Consider the following 20,942-nt stretch of genomic DNA (forward strand, 5'->3'; position numbering starts at 1 on the left):
CATGTCACAGACTGTGTTGGAAAAATGTCAGGCAGGAGCTGATTGGCTGGCTGTTTATCACTCTCCATTTTATCACTTTTGAAGCTTTAGTGCATCTGGCCCACAGTACGCTGTCGGGATGAATGAAAGCGGCTCCTTCTGTAATTAAAATCTGATGGGTTGCTATGGGCAACACCCCATTTTCAATAGAACTCCCATTTTAGTCAATTTATCCCTCAGGACACCATTCACTGAAGAGCAAGAAAGGAAGGATTTTCTAAATAAAATATAAAAGGGTATTAACATTAATGTGGAGCATTTAAATTAAGGTGCAACTTACTTTCTGCCCATCCATGACCTGTACTAGGAAAGTTAAGGCCCATACACACTAGAAGATTATCTTACCAACCTGGCTGGTTGGAATGAAAATCTGGAAATTTTTGGGAGCAAACGACCATTCACCATTTGCTCCTAAACATGGAAAATATACGAAAATGGTCATTCAGACAAATTGGGAGCAAATAGTTGATTGTAATTTGGGTAGTTGTTTCCAAGCATGGCGCCCAATTTTTTCATCTTATGGCATCTTATGCCATCACATCGCATGCCATATAGCCGCATACAATGCATGCGATGCGTTTTTTTTATTGTATAAGCACCTTAATAACTACAATGTTAAAGCACCCCCATGCCACCCCCACTATCAATGCGAACCCGAAGCGTGGCGAGCGCAGCGATACGCGTCCTCCGACCTTTTTATACCCCCCCCACTATACACGTCGGCGTGGAGTTGATTTTAGATATTGTGGCGAGCGCAGCCAGCCACCGAGCTGGAACCATGGCGAGCGCAGTGAGCCCCGCGAGGGGACGCGTATTACTTTACATGTATTCCGCGTCCGCTCGCCACGCTTCGGGCTCGGTGGCTCGCTGCGCTCGCCACACTATATTAGATCAACTCCACGCCGACGTGGATAGTGGGGGTATGAAAAGGTCGGAGTGCGCGTACGGCTGCGCTCGCCACGCTTCGGGTTGGCGTTGATAGTGGGGGGCATTTAACATTGTAAGGACCCATCTGGGTGGTTGTACAATAAAAAATCGTATACCATCGCATTGTATGCCATACAATTTTTTGTTGTACAAGATCGCATCGCATCGCATATCATATTTAGTCTTATGGTATACAATGCGATGGGCGCCGTGCTAGGAAACAAGTACCGTAATTTGTTCCCAAAAATTTCTAGATTTTCATTCCAACCAGCCAGATTGGAAAGATAATCTTCTAGTGTATATGGGCCTTTAGATTGAAAGCTGTAATGGTGCAGGTACTGATGTGAATAACATGATAATAATAGAACAACTGCATTTCCCTAGTAGATATCTGTTTCTCCTAGAACCGTATCACTGTCAGAGTACTACATCAAGCACCAACTGAACTGCCGAAATAACTACTTTGCGACCAGTATGAGAACCCACAATGACACTGTCGCGATGATGTGGAAAGCCTCCGCTCTCTGTAATGTGCCTTTATGCCAGGGTTCAGGATTAGGGAGCGTGCTCATTTCATCCACAGACCTACAGCGTTACCTGTAAAAATACTGCCTGACCTCCGTCACTAGTTTCCCCGTCACGATCTCCAGTTCTACAGACTCGGCCGCTGGGACAGCAGGTCCACTCGCAGTGAACATGTAGTTGTCCGATATCGGGCCGGCACCAGTATCTCCGTTAGCATGGTATTCCAGAAATTCCTGCGTGGCTTGGACTGTGTGATTTCTCTCTCTGTAAAGGAGACACACAAGCCAACAGCCAATGAAGAATAAGAACTGAAGACGTTGTGTATATTTCATGATTATATCCCCATAAGACGCCCGGCGGCAAAAGATTCTCACGCAACCCTAGTGTACCGCGTGGGGCTGTTTGGCGTGACTGCAGCAAAGCTGTATGACAACATATCTGTAATGTAATGAATGCTGTGCTTACAGGTATAAAACAGAAAATAGTCACTATTCTAATAGATCTCACCTGTCAGTGATGCTATGGAGTAAGTTTGTGTTCTGGTCAATCCACAGCGTGTAGCAGTCATTCATCACTGGCATCAGCCTAGGCTTGCTATTTTGTGCCCGGCTAGAGCGTTGTCTGTCAAACTTCTGCAGTCTTCCTGCAGCCACCGCCTTGTTCCCAGTCCGCGCATTGTCAATCTCTAATGAGTATCTCCTATAGCCAAGACCATGCAGGATAACAAGCACATACAGATCAAATGCATGGCCCTGCTCAGTGGAGTTTTGGATCTGCAATATATTATTAAGTCCCGGGGACAAATAAACAAAGTGAAACATAAAAGTTGGATAATACGCAACTTATGTATACTGTAAATAAGAAAAATCCTTCAATCAATGCTTAACACTGAGGAGAGATACACCAGATGAGCACAGAGGTAGAAAAGCGAAGCGAGCCATGCGATGGTACACTAATTGGGGGTCCACATGCTTAAACATACACATTGTACCCCAACAGAGTGAAAAACTGTCAATCTTATCACGCGTCAACATTTTGGGGGTCAACCTAGAACGAGTCAACCCTATGATCCTTCCCCCTTTTACTATGGGTGGGTTTGGGGCTGCAGTCCCTCCCTCAGCGGGACCACGCTAGATATTAACCGTTCAGGGCCAGCGTTCTCACCGGAGAACACTGGCCCTGACAGATTGCTCAGCAGACAGTGCTGACACATCGGCAAGTGCTAAGCGAACTTGCTGAGCGTTCTGAGTGATCTAGCATAGCCTAGAAAACTCAGCACACCTCCACATGTGTAGGCCCCTTAAGTATGTCTATATATAGACTCTTACATGCCTTGATAGATCTGGACTAAACTAGTAGCTGGAACTCTTCTCAACCAATCAAGGCTGAGCTCCAGAGGAGCTCCCCACCTGATTGTATGTACAAGGAGCTCAGCCCTGATTGGTTGAGGGTAGTCCCTTCAAACTTGCTTGCAAAAAGCAGGTCTATTTTTTTCTTACAATTTTTGGTAATGTTTAGGAAAAATCGCACCCTATTACATTTGCGATTTTGAGGTTTTCAATGTTTTCAAGTGTAATTTTTTTTTAGGGGGGTCACGGAAAATCTAAACATCACTGCGATTTTCCTCAGTATCGGGGTAGAGCCGTATGTGAGTATACACACATACGGCTGTTCCAGGTATACCACTTTTTATTTTATCCCCTGGAGTGCTACTGCAGAAGAGGACCGACCTGCGTGGAAGTGTGGCAATGTGAGTATATATATATGTATCTTGCATGAAAGGTGCGTACATATATATTAAATTTGTACTGTTCTGGGTGTATGTGTGTACTTATTTTAACATTGATCATTCTGTGGGACTAGTCCCAGTGGGTCCTTTAATTACTCGCATGCTGGGACTTGTGGTTCTCCAAGTCCCTGCATGCAGGGGAGGTTTGCTGGTACTTCAACAGCACAACCCAATGTTATTTTTTATTTATTTTACACTAAAATATCAGCCTGGCACCTACAGCCCAGGGGTGCCAGGGACCCCCATGGCTAGCTGTTGAAACCCGGTGCTGGTTCCAAAATACGGGAGACTCTCAGTCTTTTTATCCCCAGAACCAGTCCAAGAGCCCATTCGTGGTTTCTTAAAAACGGGGGACTCCAACAATTCCACCCTTGCCCATATTCGGGAAACCATCAAGTGCTATAGACACCTTTTATCAGACAACCCTGGAGGAGTTCAAAACTTTATGTGAATCTAGAACACATCCATGCCAATTCAATTTAGGAACAGATGAAAGACAAGCTTTGAGGAAGCTATCAAGCGACCCCACCCTTGTCATAAAGCCAGCAGACAAGGGTGGGGGAGTTGTGGTTCAGGACTATGAAGAGTATGTAAGGGAGGCAAAACGCCAGCTTTCAGACGAGGCGTTTTATAAAGTCCTCTCAGGTGATCCCACCCCCACATTTAAAATAGAACTGTTAGATCTCCTACAGGGAGCCTTAGAAAAAAGTGCCATCAACCGAAATGAATTTGATTTTCTGTATCCATCCCACCCAGTCACCCCTATTTTTTATCACCTCCCAAAAATTCACAAAACACTGCATGATCCACCTGGGCGACCTATAATTTCAGGGATTGAGGGACTCACTTCCACTTTATCACAATTTGTAGATAGTTTCTTGCAGTCACACGCCTCTTCCCTGAAATCACACATACGGGATGCCACTGGATTCATCCAGATGGTTGAAGGCCTACAATGGGATTCCGGATATCAGTTTGTGACCTGTGATGTTCAGGCACTTTATACCAACATCCCCCACCAAAAAGGTGTGGAGGTAGTCTCGGGATATCTTATGTCAGATGATGACATTTCAGGGGAGAGGCGTACTTTTATATTAGACGCAATTAGATTCATTCTCACTCACAATTATTTTTTGTTTGATCACTGTCACTATTTACAGGTCCTCGGTACAGCGATGGGGACCAGGTTCGCGCCTAGCTTCGCAAATTTATATATGGGAGCTTTTGAACATCAATACATTTGGGAGGGGAGCTACGCGTCGAACCTGGTCCTGTATGGTCGCTATATCGATGACCTGTTCTTTATTTGGGACGGAGACACTTCATCTATCACGGAATTTGTTACCTACCTGAACACTAATAATTTTGGTTTATCCTTCACCTGCACGCACCATCCTACACAAATTAATTTTCTTGATATTTTGGTGGAGGTGGTGGAGGGTGTAGTGACGGTTGCTAGCTATAAAAAACCTGTGGATGTGTGCAGTTACATCCCATATTCCAGTAACCATAAGAAAAGCTGGCTAAAAAATGTACCAAAAAGCCAGCTGCATAGGATACGGAGGAACTGCACCTCCAATACACAGTTCAAAGAACAGGCAGAATCCCTACTGGGGGAATTTAAAAATCGAGGATACCCACAAGAAGTATTGGATGAAGCCTCCAAATATTCTGAGAGTCTAAATAGGGAAGAAATGCTCTATAGGAATGGAAATAAAGATGAAAATAAAAATAAAAACATAACTAAGAAAAATAGATATGATAATAAAACTCCCTTTTTTGTGTCAACATATAATGTAGCAGCTGGCAAAATTACCTCCATCATTAAACGGAACTACAAACTCCTCAGTACTGACCCAATACTAAAATCAAACCTTGAGACACAACCCCCTATAATTTTCAAAAAGGCACGTAACCTTAAAAATATCCTAGCCCCGAGCATGCTTAAGGAAAGTGCTCAAAAAGGAAGAAGTTCTACACAAAGAACTCTGGTGGGTCCAGAGGTACGGGGCTTCTTTAGATGTAATCATACAAGATGCATAACATGTGAACATGTAAGTAACAAAAGACGGACAGTTGAGGCGGTGGTCTCAGGGAAATCCTTTGAAATAGAGTCCTTTATTAACTGTGCCACAAGTTATGTGATCTATCTTTTAATCTATCTGTGCCAAATGTATTATGTGGGACGAACCACACGTCAGCTTAAAAACAGAGTAACAGAACATAGGCGGAACATTTTGAATAAACGCACGAATCACAGTGTCCCTAGACACTATCTGGAAGCACACAACAGCAATCCTAACGGAATGCTGGTGATTGGACTTGAGCAAATCAAAGCAACATGTCGGGGAGGGGACCGCTTCAGAACCCTCTGCAAACAGGAAGCAGCATGGATCCTGAGGTTGCAGTCCCTAAAACCTCAGGGTCTTAATGAGAACATTGATCTTGAGTTCATCTAGTGACTTCCAGACAGACTGTATAGAGGGTAATCTTAAAGGTGTATACTCCCCATTTAATCCATATACAGAAGATTGCTTATTCTACAATAACTCTGTTCTCTTCTTTCTCTTTATATTAATTATTTTTTTCTTTTCCCATTATAGTCAACTAAAAACTAAAAACTATGCATGATATACTAGTTGTATTATGAATACAGATCGATGGTATGATTATTATCGTCTATCTGCATTCGGAAATCTATGAATACAAACTAAAAGACTTGTGTCAGCTTTTGTTAAAATGATCGTTCCCATTAGTACGGCCATCACTGTCCACAAAAATTTATAATAATAATGTGGTTTTTCTTCTCTTTTTTTCTCTTTCATATTCATGTAATTGGATACGTATTCTCCTTCTTTTTCTCATTTACTTTAAAATATATGTGTATATATATATATATATATATATTTACCTCTTTAATTTACTCTATCTATATATGAGATACAAATACACGTATAATATACGTTAAAAATATTATGGATCCCTCACAAAAAACTGGAATCTAATTATGCTACGGTCGGTGCTTGTGTGGTGTCTGGGTGTCCGATTTTGTGATTGTGTGCCTTGCCTTGAGGCGTACAGTCAGGTGCGGTGCGATGCGATGCGATGCGATTTTGCATGGGATTCGGTGTTGAGAAGGTCCTGTTCGTTTCCCCGCTGTCCAGGTGGGCATGGAGTTGATTTTGTATGGCGTGGCGAGCGCGGCGAGCCGCCGGGCCCGAGGCGTGGCGAGCCCCGCGAGGGGACGCATATTTCTTAAAAAGTGTTCTGTGTCCCCTCGCCACGCTTCGGGCTCGCTGCGCTCACCGCAGGTTTGTATCCGGCTCCGTGCCCACTTGGGTGGTGGGGAAAGGAAGGGGACCCCTTTTTCCCATTGGATTCTATGTTGGAATGGACTCAGACCATTTTGGCATTGGGTCCTATGGAAAAATCTTGACCATCGCATCGCATGCGATTTGGTCGCGTGCGATGCGATGCGGTGCGATCCGATTTCTAAGTCGGACGCCCAGATACTGCATAGGTACCCTACTGTCTATATTAACATGCAAATCTGTATAATGAAGTGATGCTGATAGAACATCAGACATACATAATAGAGATAAGGTTCCTGTAGTGAGGTTAAACAACTAATAAATAACAGATGAATTGTATGATAAACAATAAATTAGAAGATAATTAGACCAGCTAATATCCTGCATAAGCATTTTCTAGAAATATTGTATATATTGATTATCCATTTCGGTTTTTCCTTATTTTTTATGATTTTTTATTATTATTATTATCATTATTAACATTATTAATAAATCTAGATGTCGAAATGTGTTTGTTTTGTTTAGATACTATGAATCTGTTCGATATAGCAAAGAGAGATTAACTATTTATGTTTAATAGCGATTAAAAATAAGTGTGATTTATATAAATATAGAATATAAATATGCGGAATGGCTATTTATGAAGCATATAATATTAATCGGTACCAATAGACTGTAAGCACATAAAAGAATAAGCATATGCATATAAAGAATATACCTGTGCACTTTAAATGGGATAGTCAAAACTTTCTGACTGACAAAAATCAAGAAGATGACCAATTAACTAGAAACACCTGTGTAAACCAAGCAGACCAGCATTTATAGGGAGAATGAACTCCATACCTGGTTGAGAAAGCTGCCCAGTGTGCGGCGAAACGCGTTCTGATGGACATCTGAAGTGCTGCATTCCCGTCTCCCCATTACCCGCTACATACAAAGAGCCGGAATTGCCTCCACGCCAAAGCCGCAGATTTCCCCAAAGCAACACAGACGCTGTGGCAGAGCGCTGTGTGGGAATTTCACTAAAGGAAGGCAACAGCGAGGAGGCGGCTTCTGTCAGGACCACCTAGCTGGCTGATCCGGTCAAAGCAACAGGTCAGCCAAGAGAGACGGAGACAGCAAGCGCTGCTGCATGCACCAGTTTGCCGACGGCTTTTCAATACTGCCCAGCACCACGGAGCGGTAAGAGCCCAATATTTGTGATAACAGGACGGACACTGTTTTTCATTCTCCATAACAGAAGTCCTTGTTTCACCCACTCAAAACTGATACTTTTACTAAAAACAAGCGCTGTTGTTATGGACTGCTAAGTGTGCACACTGGTCATCTATTTCAAATCCATATGGTTAAAATATAAGTGGACACTAGCCCTAACAATAATTGGACTAACAAATACATACCATCCTTCCCCAATTGAAAAGGGAAGATAGTCCACGCTTTTGTGCACATTCATCCAGTGCTTAAAAATTATGGTACAGTGATCTACATCGATTTTAGAGTTTTTTATATATGTATTGTGATTTTTTGTGTGTATGTGTTTTTTAATAAATTCATTATCCTTGTTCACCTTTGAGCGCCCCACGTATTTATTTTTTGTTATTCGGGAAACCAGGACTGGCTCAAAGAGCACAGGGCTGGTTATACTCTCGGGGAGGTGCCCCACATAATTTTTTTTTTTTTAAACTATGCACAAATAGTGACATGTGTGATATGGTGCGATTCGTCAGCTGTCTAAAAAAAATTGCACCCTATTACATCTCGCCCTGGGAGCGTGATTAACAAGAGTCAGGGGGAAACAGAAATCGTTGACAGTTAAACCAACCCTTCATTATACAACTTAATATACTGTCAGGGTTTCGACAAAAAGAAAAAAAAAATCTGCCCCTTGGATCATCTATCTAGCTACCTACCTATCTGAAATATATACAAAGTGCAAATTAACAAGACAATATTAGAGACACAGAAAATGTAAGAGTAAATAGGGCACATACCTGTGCTGGCACAAGCTGGCCAAACTCATCATACACAGCACTGACAGAGAAGTTCAGAGCCACTGTAACATATGTTGTAATGTCCCATGCCAGTGGGTTGTAAACTGTAATATTTATGTGGCCTGTGGGACACGTAAAGAAAAGGGAAAAATCCCCATTATTACAGTGTACTGTACACAGTGATATTTATCCAAGATTAAAGATAAAGATAGGAGCGGATTGGAACGAACTATCAAAGTGGACAAGAAGACCAGTGGAGAAGTTGCCCATAGCAACCTTTCAGCTTTGACATAGCATTTATAAAGCAACCAGTATTTACCCTGCACAGAAACAAACTAACTCACCCAAAGCTAACTCTCTGCACATGTTACATCTGCCCCACCTGCAGTGCACAAGGTTTTGTCCGTTAGAGAAAGATTTTGGATAACCCTATGCTTCACCAAATGAACCCCTTAGCGTGGCAAAAAATTATATATTTTCCAGTAGGTAAGTTAGGAGCTAGTCAACCAGTCATGGAAAATATGAGGACTTAGAGTATTGGTTGGCAGCTATTTGCTTTGTAGAACGTATCACGGCTATGCTACAGCAATATACTACCAATACACTACCTTCCGAGTGCTCACTCCTCTCCGAGGAGAACTGATCTAGGACAATGGCTTCCATAAGCTTCCGCACTCCGGTCATTCCTTGATGCAAGTGTGCCATATACATGTCCATGACCTTCGGAGACTCTGTGCCAGTAATGCCATCATGATGCTGGACCTAAAAATACAGAACAGCCACGCAGTAAGTAACCGGCGTATTACATCTTCTCCTGATTCCAGTGTCCATTCTGTGTCTCCGCAATAACAAATGACTTTTAGGACTGAGTTTGTGTCCTCCACATTAGTCCTTAGATAAGAATCCTTAACCAGTAACCACCAAGAAAACTGGTAGATGATGCCAGAGCCGCCACTGCCACCAGGAGAAAGTGACCACAAGGCCACCATGGATGTGGTTTAAACTGCTAAAAACATAGCAGCTTTAAAAAATGGCGATTAGTAAATTTTGGATCTGTTCACCTCATCGACAGCTACCATGTCATCCATGTTGACATCCCCATGATAACGTTTAACCTAACATTCAGTACCACAACCAGTAAATGTAACCCTAAACCCAATTGTAAGGAGATGCACATATGATGGGGTATATAAATAAATGTTTGACCGGTACTTGTTTCCTAGCACGGCCACAATCGTAACTAATCGTGTCCCTTAATTAAGGGACACGATTAGCCCGATGGACCCGATTTCCTTTGAAATCAGGTCCATTTTGCCGGCTAGGAAACAAAAATCGGGGGCATCGCGTCGGTCGGGACCATTAACATTGGTCCCGACGCGACCGACGCGATGCCCCCGATATTTGCATTGACTTCAATGTTAAAAAAAATTTTAACATTGAAATCTTGTCGGGAACTGTAAAATATCGGGGGCATCGCGTCGGTCGGGACCATTAACATTGGTCCCGACGCGATGCGACGCGATGCACCCGATTTTTACATAGGATTCAATGTTAAAAAAATTTTTAACATTGAAATGGTGTAAAAATGTTAAAAAATGTGAAATGGGTCAATATGACCCATTTCACATTAAAAATGTCCCCGTCGTCGCCCCACGATAGACGGCAACCCGAAGCGTGGCGAGCGCAGCGAGCCCGCGAGGGGCGGCGGTACGCGTCCTCCGACCTTTTCATGCCCTACTATCCACTAGGGCGTGGAGTGAGAATAGAATAGTGTGGCGAGCGCAGCGAGCCACCGAGCCCGAAGCGTGGCGAGCGCAGCGAGCCCCGCGAGGGGACGCGGATACCTTCACAGGTAAACGCGTCCCTTCGCGGGCTTCACAGGTGTCCGTGGCGACGCCGACAACTGTGAAGCCCGCGAAGGGACGCGATTACCTGTGAAGGTATCCGCGTGCGCTCGCCACGCTTCGGGCTCGGTGGCTCGCTGCGCTCGCCACACTATTCTATTCTCACTCCACGCCCTAGTGGATAGTAGGGCATGAAAAGGTCGGAGGACGCGTACCGCCGCCCCTCGCGGGCTCGCTGCGCTCGCCACGCTTCGGGTTGCCGTCTATCGTGGGGCGCTGTGTACACGCTTCAATTTGGGGGGGTTTGGAATTTTTTTCATTCAATCCAATGTAAAATTGGGTCCCAGGGACCCAATTTACATTGGATTTAATGAAAAAATCGGGTCAAAAATCGGTCGGATCGGTCGATCGCATCGCATGCGACCAAATCGCATGCGATGCGATCGACCGATTTTTTTCAGCACGACCACCCCGATCTTAATCGGTGTGGCCGTGCTAGGAAACAAGTACCGTTTGACCTCCCTGGGCACTAGGACCCAGCGAGGCCTGTCCTCCAACTGCAGTATTGATGTCCCAAGCATGCACCTGTATCCATCATGTAGAACCTTACTTACATATAATACTCTTTGAGATGGTGTCAGAGGTTACATGATGGAGACACAAGTCTCCAACTTAGCGGCAGAGACCCCAGTGATTAACATGTTCCAGCGACCCTGAACCACTACCTACAAGGGCATACCGGCTGGTGAGCTGTATAGTACCCCGGTACGCTGAAGCTTCGTTCCATGAGAACCGGTGTATATACCACAGAAAGTATGGCTGTATCTGTTATACTTTAATAAAACCGCCTATTTGTTAAACAAGGTTTCCATAGCAGGAGTCATCTGCTGGAGTGTGGCTACACACTGTATCTCTGAAAATAACAACACACATCATTGCCAACAGATAGGAGAAAAGACCAGCAACAGAATCCAAGACTCTGAAGTAGCAGAAGATTTATATTCCAAGATATTAATTATGAAAAAAACAAAAATGAATGTCCTGGAGTCGCCCAGATAAAGACCAGACCTCAATCCCAGCAAGAAACTGAGAAATTATATCAAATTTGTTCTAATTTTTAAATGGGATGGAACTCGAGAAATGCTGCAAAAGAAGAACGGAACAAGACTGCAGTGTCAGGTGTACAAAGCTGTAATTACAGCTAAAAGGGCTTCAACCAATTAATAAAACAAGGGAGTGAATACTTAGGAAAGCAACATAACATATGCACCAAAAATAGGTACAGAGGATCCTTGTAATCCAGAAAGGGCACTCACCAGGGTAGAGAGAAAAAAGGTTTGGTCAGTCGCACTGAAATAAATGTTTGTCATGTATATAAAGTGGACCCTCTTTTTCTTATTGGCTTCAATTGGTATAAGGTATGAGGGTGTGCTACCATATACACGGTGTCTCACCAGGATAAAAGATACATTTTAATGGTACTTCTTAGAACAATTACATCTTACTTTACAGTCGACGTTTCGGCCACTAGAGGGCCTTTGTCAGCACATCATACTTTGTTTGCACCAAAAGGTGGAGCGCTCACTCTACTTATCTGGTGCTCAAGTTAATTTATCTATTGATTCCAAGCAACGGTGATACCTCGGAGACGGACCATCGCAGGGCTTGCAGCTGCTCCAGAGCCCACATCCTGCACACAGCACCGGACGGATGCTTCACCAGGTACCGAGTGTAAGCAGACTCCCCAGCATACAGCAGTGAGCTGGCCTTGCGGGACACACCTTTGAGGATGTTGCGGGATGCATAGAACCCTGTCCAAGCTTGGTACACATCTACAAAAAAAAAAAAAAAGGTTAAAGAAAAAAACATATTATATTTATTCAGTAGCAATAAAGCGCAGCAAGCCTCAGATAAAAGCAATGATACTGAATCTTATTGTTAAAGTTCCTTGAGAGTTCCTGTGACAAATGTTTTTACATACTGTAATCAGATTACACTGATCGCCTCTCTAGAGTGGAGCATCCCACGCTGTCATTAGAAAGGAGCGGATCAACTCAGTGGCAATTTTGGTCTTTCACTCTAAAATAGTAGGCTCGATTAATTAAGTATGAAAAGCAATGCACTCTGGGATGGATTCGGACCATGTGTGTTTGCCGATGGATTGCTTAGATTCCAGCACACTGCACATGCGCCAAATTAGGCAAACGCATATATATGGAGATTGCATGTGCAGACCAATCTTCTTTGAAATGGGCCTTTCTGGGTGGCAACCATGCGGACACCATGACCAGCTCCGTCTTGTGACTACGTCATAGGAACATCATGGGTGCGCAAGCCGACATCAGTCGAGTGCAGGTGGAGATACTGTAGGACGCCTGTTTCAGACATTCACCATGGAGTGGGCAAAAGTGCCATTACTAATCATGTCAGCTACAGAAAAACAGTGGGGTGGGGTGGCCTTCAACGTGCAGGAACATGGACACAGCATACACGGACGATGCACAATTATCACATCAGCATAGGCCGGCAAGTAGGCTGCTGTGTATGTGCGGAAAATCCTCCGCTGATGAGTCTGGAGAATCAGGCCCAGTGTGCCTCATACCAGTTTCCTAATGGCCTGGGAGACTGGAAGCTTACAGATATTGGCCTCACTATGGATACATGACAGGACCACTTTAAGGACTGCACAGACTACCCCAGTTATATCTAACAAAGAAACATGCTACCAAATATAACAGGTGTAACAGGTGACCATATCGATGTCATGTTCTAAAAACCTTCCGGAGAACTAACTAATGCCCTGGGCATTCACATGTTGCCCACAGTCAATATGGCCATGGCGGCGGTTGCTTTCGTGTGACGTAACCAGGACTAAGCGGCTTCAGTGGGTGGCGGTGAGCGTGCGCGGCCTCAAGCGGTGTGTCACCAGCTTGGTAAGTGACACCCCCCCCCCCCCCGACTCATTACCGTGCCCACCCTCCCCCACGGCTCATTATCATGTCCACCCCCCACCCCCAATCTGCCCCTGGTCACAACACACCCTGAAGAGTAAGTGGCGGTGGGCGTGTGCGGCCTCAAGAGGCGTGTCACCAGCTTGGTAAGTGACCCCCCCGGCTCATTACCGTGACAAACCCCCCACCCCCTTACCATGACAGCCCCCCCGCCCAATCTGCCCCTGGTCACAACAAACCTGAAGAGTAAGGGAGGAAGTCCTGACTATCGCGCACCTCCCAGGTCAGGTTCCTCTGATGTATGTCCGTGAAGTAGTCTCCGAGGGTTTTGTACCGCACAGCCACTCCAAACTCAGGGTGATTATTTATATATTCCAGTAACAGATCCATGTTCTGAAACTGGACAGAGGAGTTGAAGAACTGCTTGTCACACCCCTGCCGAGAGTAACATAAACCCAATTAGCTTGACCTATACAATACAAACGCACATAACAAAAAAACTGATTATTATATGTGTTGAGTATCACTAATCTAAAACGTTTAGGACCGCGAGCATTTTGGATAAGAGATTTTTCCGGATTTTGGAATATTTAGTTTTTCCATACTTAACTGGTCCCTTGGTGGTGCCCCGATATCCACGAAATCTCCGGTCTCAGGTTGCATGAGTGCACCGGTGACGTTACCGGCGCACCCGAGCACTAGTGCAATGCACCCTGGGACAGGAGATACAGCTGAAGAGGATCCTGAAGGCTGCCGTGGACATCAGGGGACGAGGCAAGTATGAAAAAAGGGGGCGGAGGGGGTGACCTCACCAATAAAACCCAAAATATTCTGAAAAACCACAGTTTTCGGAATATTTTGGTTTTTAGAATACACGGATAAGTGAGACCTGACCTGTATTTGTAAAACACACTGTAGTACAGGTCATGTATAGAGTGGCGATGTCATCATTGTACTTATTTACAGTATGCAACTCATTAGATATAGTATATAGTATAGGATAACGATACTACCTATTACTGGGCATTGTAGTGGCGTTACTGCAGATGTGCCCTGTTAGCTTATTGCCACATTATTTATGGTCAACCAAATAGGCAACATTAGTGATAAAGACTGTCCTGTCCTTACCACATAACGAAGGATGAAATATGAACACAATTTACTTACTTTTTAGTATTAAAATTTATTTATATGGCGCCACAAGTATTTCGCACAGGGAGACTACACTTAGCATTACAGTAAATAAATAACAAAAATAGAGTACAGGTAAAAACAGCGCCACAATTCAATACACATTACAGCTTAAATGTAAGTAGTGAGGACTTGATCAACGTACTACTAGAGGCTTGTGGCCAAAGATGGAGATGAGTATGTGGACAAAGATGGTCGCTGAGTGTTTGAGTATAGGAGAGCTGTGAGTGAAATGTGAAGAGAAGAGGGCTTTGACAACAGGGAGGGAAGAGGGCCCTGCTCGGAGGAGCTTACAATCTAGTAGGAAGGGGAGACAGACAGATGGCATGAGGTACAAGCGAGAGGGCGGTGGCTAGATAGCAGGATGTAAGCAGGCAGAGATGGACAAGGCATGAGGCAGGGGGTTGGAGGACCAGCCTCAGGACTAAGTTATGCAGCGGAAGGGTACGCTTTGATAAATAGGTGAGCTTAGTGGTTGTTTGAAGCTTTGCAAGGTCAGGGAGAGTCTAATGGAGCGAGGGAGTGTGTTCGGGCAAAGTCCTGTACTCTAGCATGGGAAGCAGTGATCAGGGTGGAGGAGAGATGACAGTCATCGGCCGACCGTAGAGGGCGGGAGGGTGTATGAATGGAGATGAGGTTAGAGATATATGGAGCAATGGAATTAGAGATGGCCCTGTATGTGAGTGCGAGGTGTTTGAAGAGGATTCTGTAGGGAAATGGGAGCCAGTGCAGATTTTGTTGAAGGGGTGTGGCAGAAGTAGAGCGGCGGGAGAGGAAGATAAGCCTGGCTGCAGTTAAGGACAGATTGGAGAGGAGCCAGTTGGGAGCGAGCAAGGCCAGTGAGGAGAATGTTGCAGAAGCTAAGCTGTGAGATGACCAGTGAGTGGATGATGAGTTTCGTTGCACTCTGGGAGAGAAAAGTCCTGATGCGAGCAATGTTGTGTAACTGGAACCGACAGGAATGGGCCAGAGCTTGGATGTGGGGTGCAAGGGAGAGGGAGGAGTCAAGAGTGAAACAAAGGCAGCGGAGTTGGGGAACGGGGGTGATTACGGTGTTGTTAATAGTGAAAAAGATATTAGTAGGGGTGTAACTCCAGGTGGGGGAAAGATAATATTATTTATTAATTTCCTAATAAACTTTTGGTCTAAGGGTGGTGTCAAAAAAATTCACACTAGGGCACCACAATTCGAAAAAAAAAACACGTACAGATCTTTGCATGTGGTAACTGGTTAGGGCAACACAGATGCATCATTTTTTCGCTTCTACTATAAAGTCCCAGCATGCTTTGCAGGTTTAGTGTATGCTTTGGTACTTTCTTGCTTTATGGTGCCCCCCTCTCACCATGCAGCGATGATTGGGGATTCTGTAGCACCAGCACTATCATAATAAAGCAGCACTATAAGCAGGTACCTCTGTTGTTATGGGGGGGGGGGGGGGGGTCTTAGAATGGTATATTAATTGACCCAGTATAATCTGCCCACCAACCAGCTTCACGGTGACCTCATTACTGGTGGGTCCCTAATACTAAGTTTGAATCTAGGGCGCAGAACCCCAAAAAGGCCGGCCTAAGCCACTCACCCCAGGGCAGCACACAAGTGAAAAACTAAGCTAAAGGTGTATTAATAAGAAAGAAGCATAAGCTAGAGGTCAAAAAGTGAAGTGCTAGAAAGTATATTAGTGGAAAATAAATAGTGCTAAATAAATATACCTCTATTATTTAATAATAATATGGAGTGTGCATCTGCACCTGCTAGTTTCCTAAAAATGTATAAAAATTCAAGTGAATGCACCAGGAAGCGGAAGCATGGACAGAGAGCGGACTTACCCATGGCCACAGAACATCATTACTTCTGAACCAAGCTGCTCGCATTTTAATATTCTTCACCATGGCTTCTGCATACTGCTTAATGGTGTCACTTGTAACAGGGAGACTCATACCGGGATAAACCCCGTCCTTTGGTGGGTCAGGAAATAGTGCGACTCCGTTCCAGTAAAATCCTGATCTACCAGGGTGAGAGCATGAAACACCATAAGAAGTCCGTCCTATGTATATGATGCAGTGTCTCTGTGTGTGCAGTTCAGGAATGTACAGTATTAAGTACATTTATGTTTGTAATTTTGCTACAGGTTTTGAGAGCTGAGCATCTGTGATAAAGCCTTTCCATTCATTAATAAACAGTGACATCACTGAGGAACATTGCACCACATGGCTTGCTTATGTCACTAATCCCCAGAGAACTGGGAGGATAAACATTGGTTCAGTTCTAATGATTCTATACAAACATCTGATACACATGACATCACCGGGAATAGCTGAATTACGTCAGACAAAAATGACAGCCATTACCACTTGTAGGAGGAGCCAAGCAAAGGACAATATCTTTGATGGGGATGTACTATAGAAACATTCCATAACTGAATTTTCCAATGTATTTCACTTTTCATTGAATGGTTTAGGACAGCCATTCAGCACAGTACAAGAATACAGCAGGCAATGCACAAATTCATTTAGAACGGCTTCATTCACAATGGGTCCTGTATGCCAAAATATTTAATAGCAGTTAAAAGCCAATAAAAATGACGGCTTTTTCCCTATCTGCTCTCTGTCTTCCATCTGTCCATATCCAGGAAGTTTGAAACATATAATTTTGGTTTCACCTTCTGTTAAGGAGTAATTTGGTCGGTACTTGTGTAGTTTCACGGCGGCACTTCCCTGCGGATTGCATCGTATGAAAATCGCATGCAAATCATATGCAAATACCGCATGCGATTTGCATACGATTTGATACGCGATGCTATTTAGCTTACCCCACTATCCACGTGACACCGAAGCGTGGTGAGGGGATGCGGTAAGCGGCCTCGCGACCTGTTCATACCCCCACTATCCACATCAGCGTGGAGTTGATTTTATATAGTGTGCCCGAAGCGTGGCAAGCGCAGCGAGCCCCACGTGGGGACGCGGAAAACGAGCCCGAAGCGTGGCGAGCGCTGTGAGGAGACAAGGATTACTGGGTGTGTATTCCGCATCCACTCGCCACGCTTCGGGGACGGTTGCTCACTACACTTTATAAAATCAACTCCATGACTCACGGGGTACGCCGCGCTCGCCACGTTTCGGGCTGACGTGGATAGTGGGGGTGTGCTAAACCACATCGCAGATCGAATCGTATGCAAATATTGCATGCAATTTACTGGGAAGTGCCGCCGTGAAACTACACAAGTACCATTTGGTCCATGGAGTAGCCTCTAGTGGTCACTGTCGGTACATCACCTCAGAAAGGTGAGAAGAATTTAGCCTTTTATATATAGTCATTAAACTGAAACTTTATCAAAATAATGAAAATAAATATTTAATGATGGTAGATCATAAGGGTCATTTTGATGGTTAGATACACTCTGTATCTAACAGCTCTTCACTTTTCTCAAGTGGACTCCATGGCTAACCATTCTAGCCAGGAGACTGCATTCCGGTACATCCTTCTCATTATCAAGGGATCATATACGAATCTAAAAATATGGTAATGGGCGAAGCGCGCAAAAAGGGGGTGTGGCTTAATAGGGGCAAATCACTCCCTGATCTTCTAACTGCTATGAGGGCATGTCCAGCCACCAGCCAGCCAATTCCTCAGGCATGAATCATGCTGACAGGGCACTAGGGCAGGGCAGGAGGTAGAAAATCACAGGTATTCCAGGCGGGCCATAATACTTTTTACCCCCACACAAAAATCACCAGGCAGCCAATTCCTCAGACATGAATCATGCCTGACAGGGCACTAGGGCAGGGCAGGAGGTAGAAAATCACAGGTATTCCAGGTGGGCCGGCGGAATACCTGTGATACCTCCAAACACAAACATCACCACACCAGCCAGCCAATTCCTACCCTACTCCGTTTGAAGAATAAGAAAGAGTCAGTCTCCGAGACCCCCGCCGCCACCGCGTGATCCCTGCTTTACTGAGCTGGCTGCGCTGCATGTAGAGGAGGAGGATGGCGTGCTGCTGGCTGCGGCGGAGGAGGACACGTGACCAGAGCACCACCCAGGGTGCACTGCTCACGCTCCGCAAAGGACCATGGGAGGAGCTGTGTGCAATCGGGCATGCGTGCAGCCCTCCCTGTCCTGTTACGGTGGCCATGTTTGATTACACTTATGAAAAAAACGTTTAAGCAGCAATTAAAAAATTATTCAAGTTTAAGACGCCGAGCAGTCTAATGGGTGGTCCGGTGCACCCCTGGACCACCCCCTAGATTCGCCTATGCAAGGGATGGATGTGAATTATGTAAATGTTGTTATTACAACCTTGACCAATCAGTGCTTATTTTGTGTGGGCGTGGCATGACACAATTTGCACCCTGAAAGTTCTCCTTGATCTTAGAATCTTAGGAATCTCCCCTACGTACATCTGAAATCTACAGAATACTTTAGGACATTACTGACAGGTTCTATTACAGGCAAGCACTTCTCAGCGATTATTATTCTCAAGGATTACCTGCTGGAGAACGGTAGGTAGGACGGGGAACAGTAACTGAACTGGTCCATGACGTGTGTGAAAATCTCTTGTGTTCCGGCTAAGGAGCGAGAGCCTCTCCAAACAAACTGAAGTTTCTAAATAAGGCAAAGAAAACACAGTATTCACCACACAATACATAACTACACAAACCCTCTTCTTGTTAGGCTTATTCACTCCTGACACCGGCAACACATGAGAAAGAATATTAGTTCAAAACCCAGAAAGTGGGCGAGCGCAGCGAGCCCCGCAAGGGGACTCAGACACACGGCCATGCTGCCGCCGTGAAACGAAACAAGTACCAAATTAAATGCCAACCAAGGTTGTGAATTGCCGTGGCATTTAAATACTCACAACGGCACCTCATCTCACATCCTTCGCCCACCCAGATAAATGCCTGTGAGGTTTTTTGCGAGATCCCACTGCCACTGAATTCCTCCATAGGAGTTATAATAACTTTTTCCAGTGCACCAGTTTTCTGGAGCGCTCTTTATTCAGCGCTGGGGCTCGCCAGAATGCCCCCTCTGGTGAGCTGGCGCTCCATCTGACTGGGAGCGGGGGGACGCAAACCCTGCCTGTCTCCGCTTCAGGGAAACGGGCAGGGTTGGGGGGGGGGAGGGGGGAGGTCGGGGATGGCTTGGGAACTGGCAACGAGGCGGCAGGGTCCCGGGGGGAGTTCCGGTTTAAGGGAATGCGCATGCGTCCCATGTGCATGCAAATCCACCTCCAGCCCCTGCAAAGATTACAAGCGCTACATCTGTATCTCCCTAAGTTAATGCTTGCAGAGAAAGTGCATGTCTCTGTGGTTGACATTGGGCAAGACCTTGGGTCATTACAAATAAAACTATGTATTTGTACCTTTGAGTCCTGCATGCTAGCTTTGCTGTCGTAATCAATGCGGGAGATGAGGTGGGCATCAAATCCAGACATGGCAAACAGTGTCGGTGATGTTGCGGAAGCCCCAAAAGGATCCACATGCCAGGAAAACCGTGGTCTCACCCCAAACGTTTCATACAGAAAGCCATGTCCCTCTGGGCACAGGAAGAGGAGAAGAGGAGTTATATAATGACAACAGTAACAGTGGCGCACGCAGGGGGGGGGGGGGGGGGGTATTATTTCCATTATACGGTGACTGGAAATCTGGAAACCCCCCTTTGCAAATCCTGCGTTTGCCCCTGAGTAATGGAAAGTGGATCAGAGTATAAACACTGTAGAGTATATTAGAGTTCCGGGAGTAAGAGGTAAGTGCGGGGAGTAAGAGGTAAGTGCGGGGAGTAAGAGGTACGTGCGGGGAGTAAGAGGTACGTGCGGGGAGTAAGAGGTACGTGCGGGGAGTAAGAGGTACGTGCGGGGAGTAAGAGGTACGTGCGGGGAGTAAGAGGTACGTGCAGGGAGTAAAAGGTACGTGCGGGGAGTAAAAGGTACGTGCGGGGAGTAAAAGGTACGTGCGGGGAGTAAAAGGTACGTGCGGGGAGTAAGAGGTACGTGCGGGGAGTAAGAGGTACGTGCGGGGAGTAAGTGGTAAGTGCGGGGAGTAAGTGGTAAGTGCGGGGAGTAAGTGGTAAGTGCAGGGAGTAAGTGGTAAGTGCAGGGAGTAAGAGGTAAGTGCAGGGAGTAAGTGGTAAGTGCAGGGAGTACCTGTTAGCTGCAAGATCTGATCATCTACTGCAGTGACTGCTTCATCATGCATAACCTGTCCTCCAATGATAAACTCCAACCGCCCCTCTTGTAATAACTGATGCACCTGTTAGATATAAAACAAGGGAACCATCTGTACCCAAGTAGCAGATATTAAGGTTGTACATCCTTTATTGTTGGCTAGTTTTGAATTTTACTCCCAACATAAATAAATTCGGTACTTGTTTCCTA

The 20,942-nt window shown here is 45.1% G+C and overlaps 1 protein-coding gene across 1 annotated transcript in view; it reads right to left on the bottom strand.

Moving 5' to 3' along the window:
• MAN2B2 (mannosidase alpha class 2B member 2) overlaps window positions 1-20,942 on the bottom strand; it is a 46,618-nt gene that overhangs the window by 19,076 nt on the left and 6,600 nt on the right. Inside the window, exons 3-12 of the mRNA XM_083155325.1 lie at window positions 20,712-20,817; window positions 19,932-20,104; window positions 19,056-19,171; window positions 16,395-16,572; window positions 13,617-13,812; window positions 12,068-12,258; window positions 9,191-9,344; window positions 8,583-8,704; window positions 1,999-2,264; window positions 1,564-1,755 (exon numbers count right to left, since the gene is read on the bottom strand). Of these exons, the coding sequence (XP_083011451.1) occupies window positions 1,564-1,755; window positions 1,999-2,264; window positions 8,583-8,704; window positions 9,191-9,344; window positions 12,068-12,258; window positions 13,617-13,812; window positions 16,395-16,572; window positions 19,056-19,171; window positions 19,932-20,104; window positions 20,712-20,817 (1,694 nt within the window). The remainder of the gene's footprint in view (window positions 1-1,563; window positions 1,756-1,998; window positions 2,265-8,582; window positions 8,705-9,190; window positions 9,345-12,067; window positions 12,259-13,616; window positions 13,813-16,394; window positions 16,573-19,055; window positions 19,172-19,931; window positions 20,105-20,711; window positions 20,818-20,942) is intronic.

Source organism: Crinia signifera, chromosome 1 (assembly GCF_055691185.1).
Source record: "Crinia signifera chromosome 1, ASM5569118v1, whole genome shotgun sequence".
Classification (NCBI taxonomy): domain Eukaryota; kingdom Metazoa; phylum Chordata; class Amphibia; order Anura; family Myobatrachidae; genus Crinia; species Crinia signifera.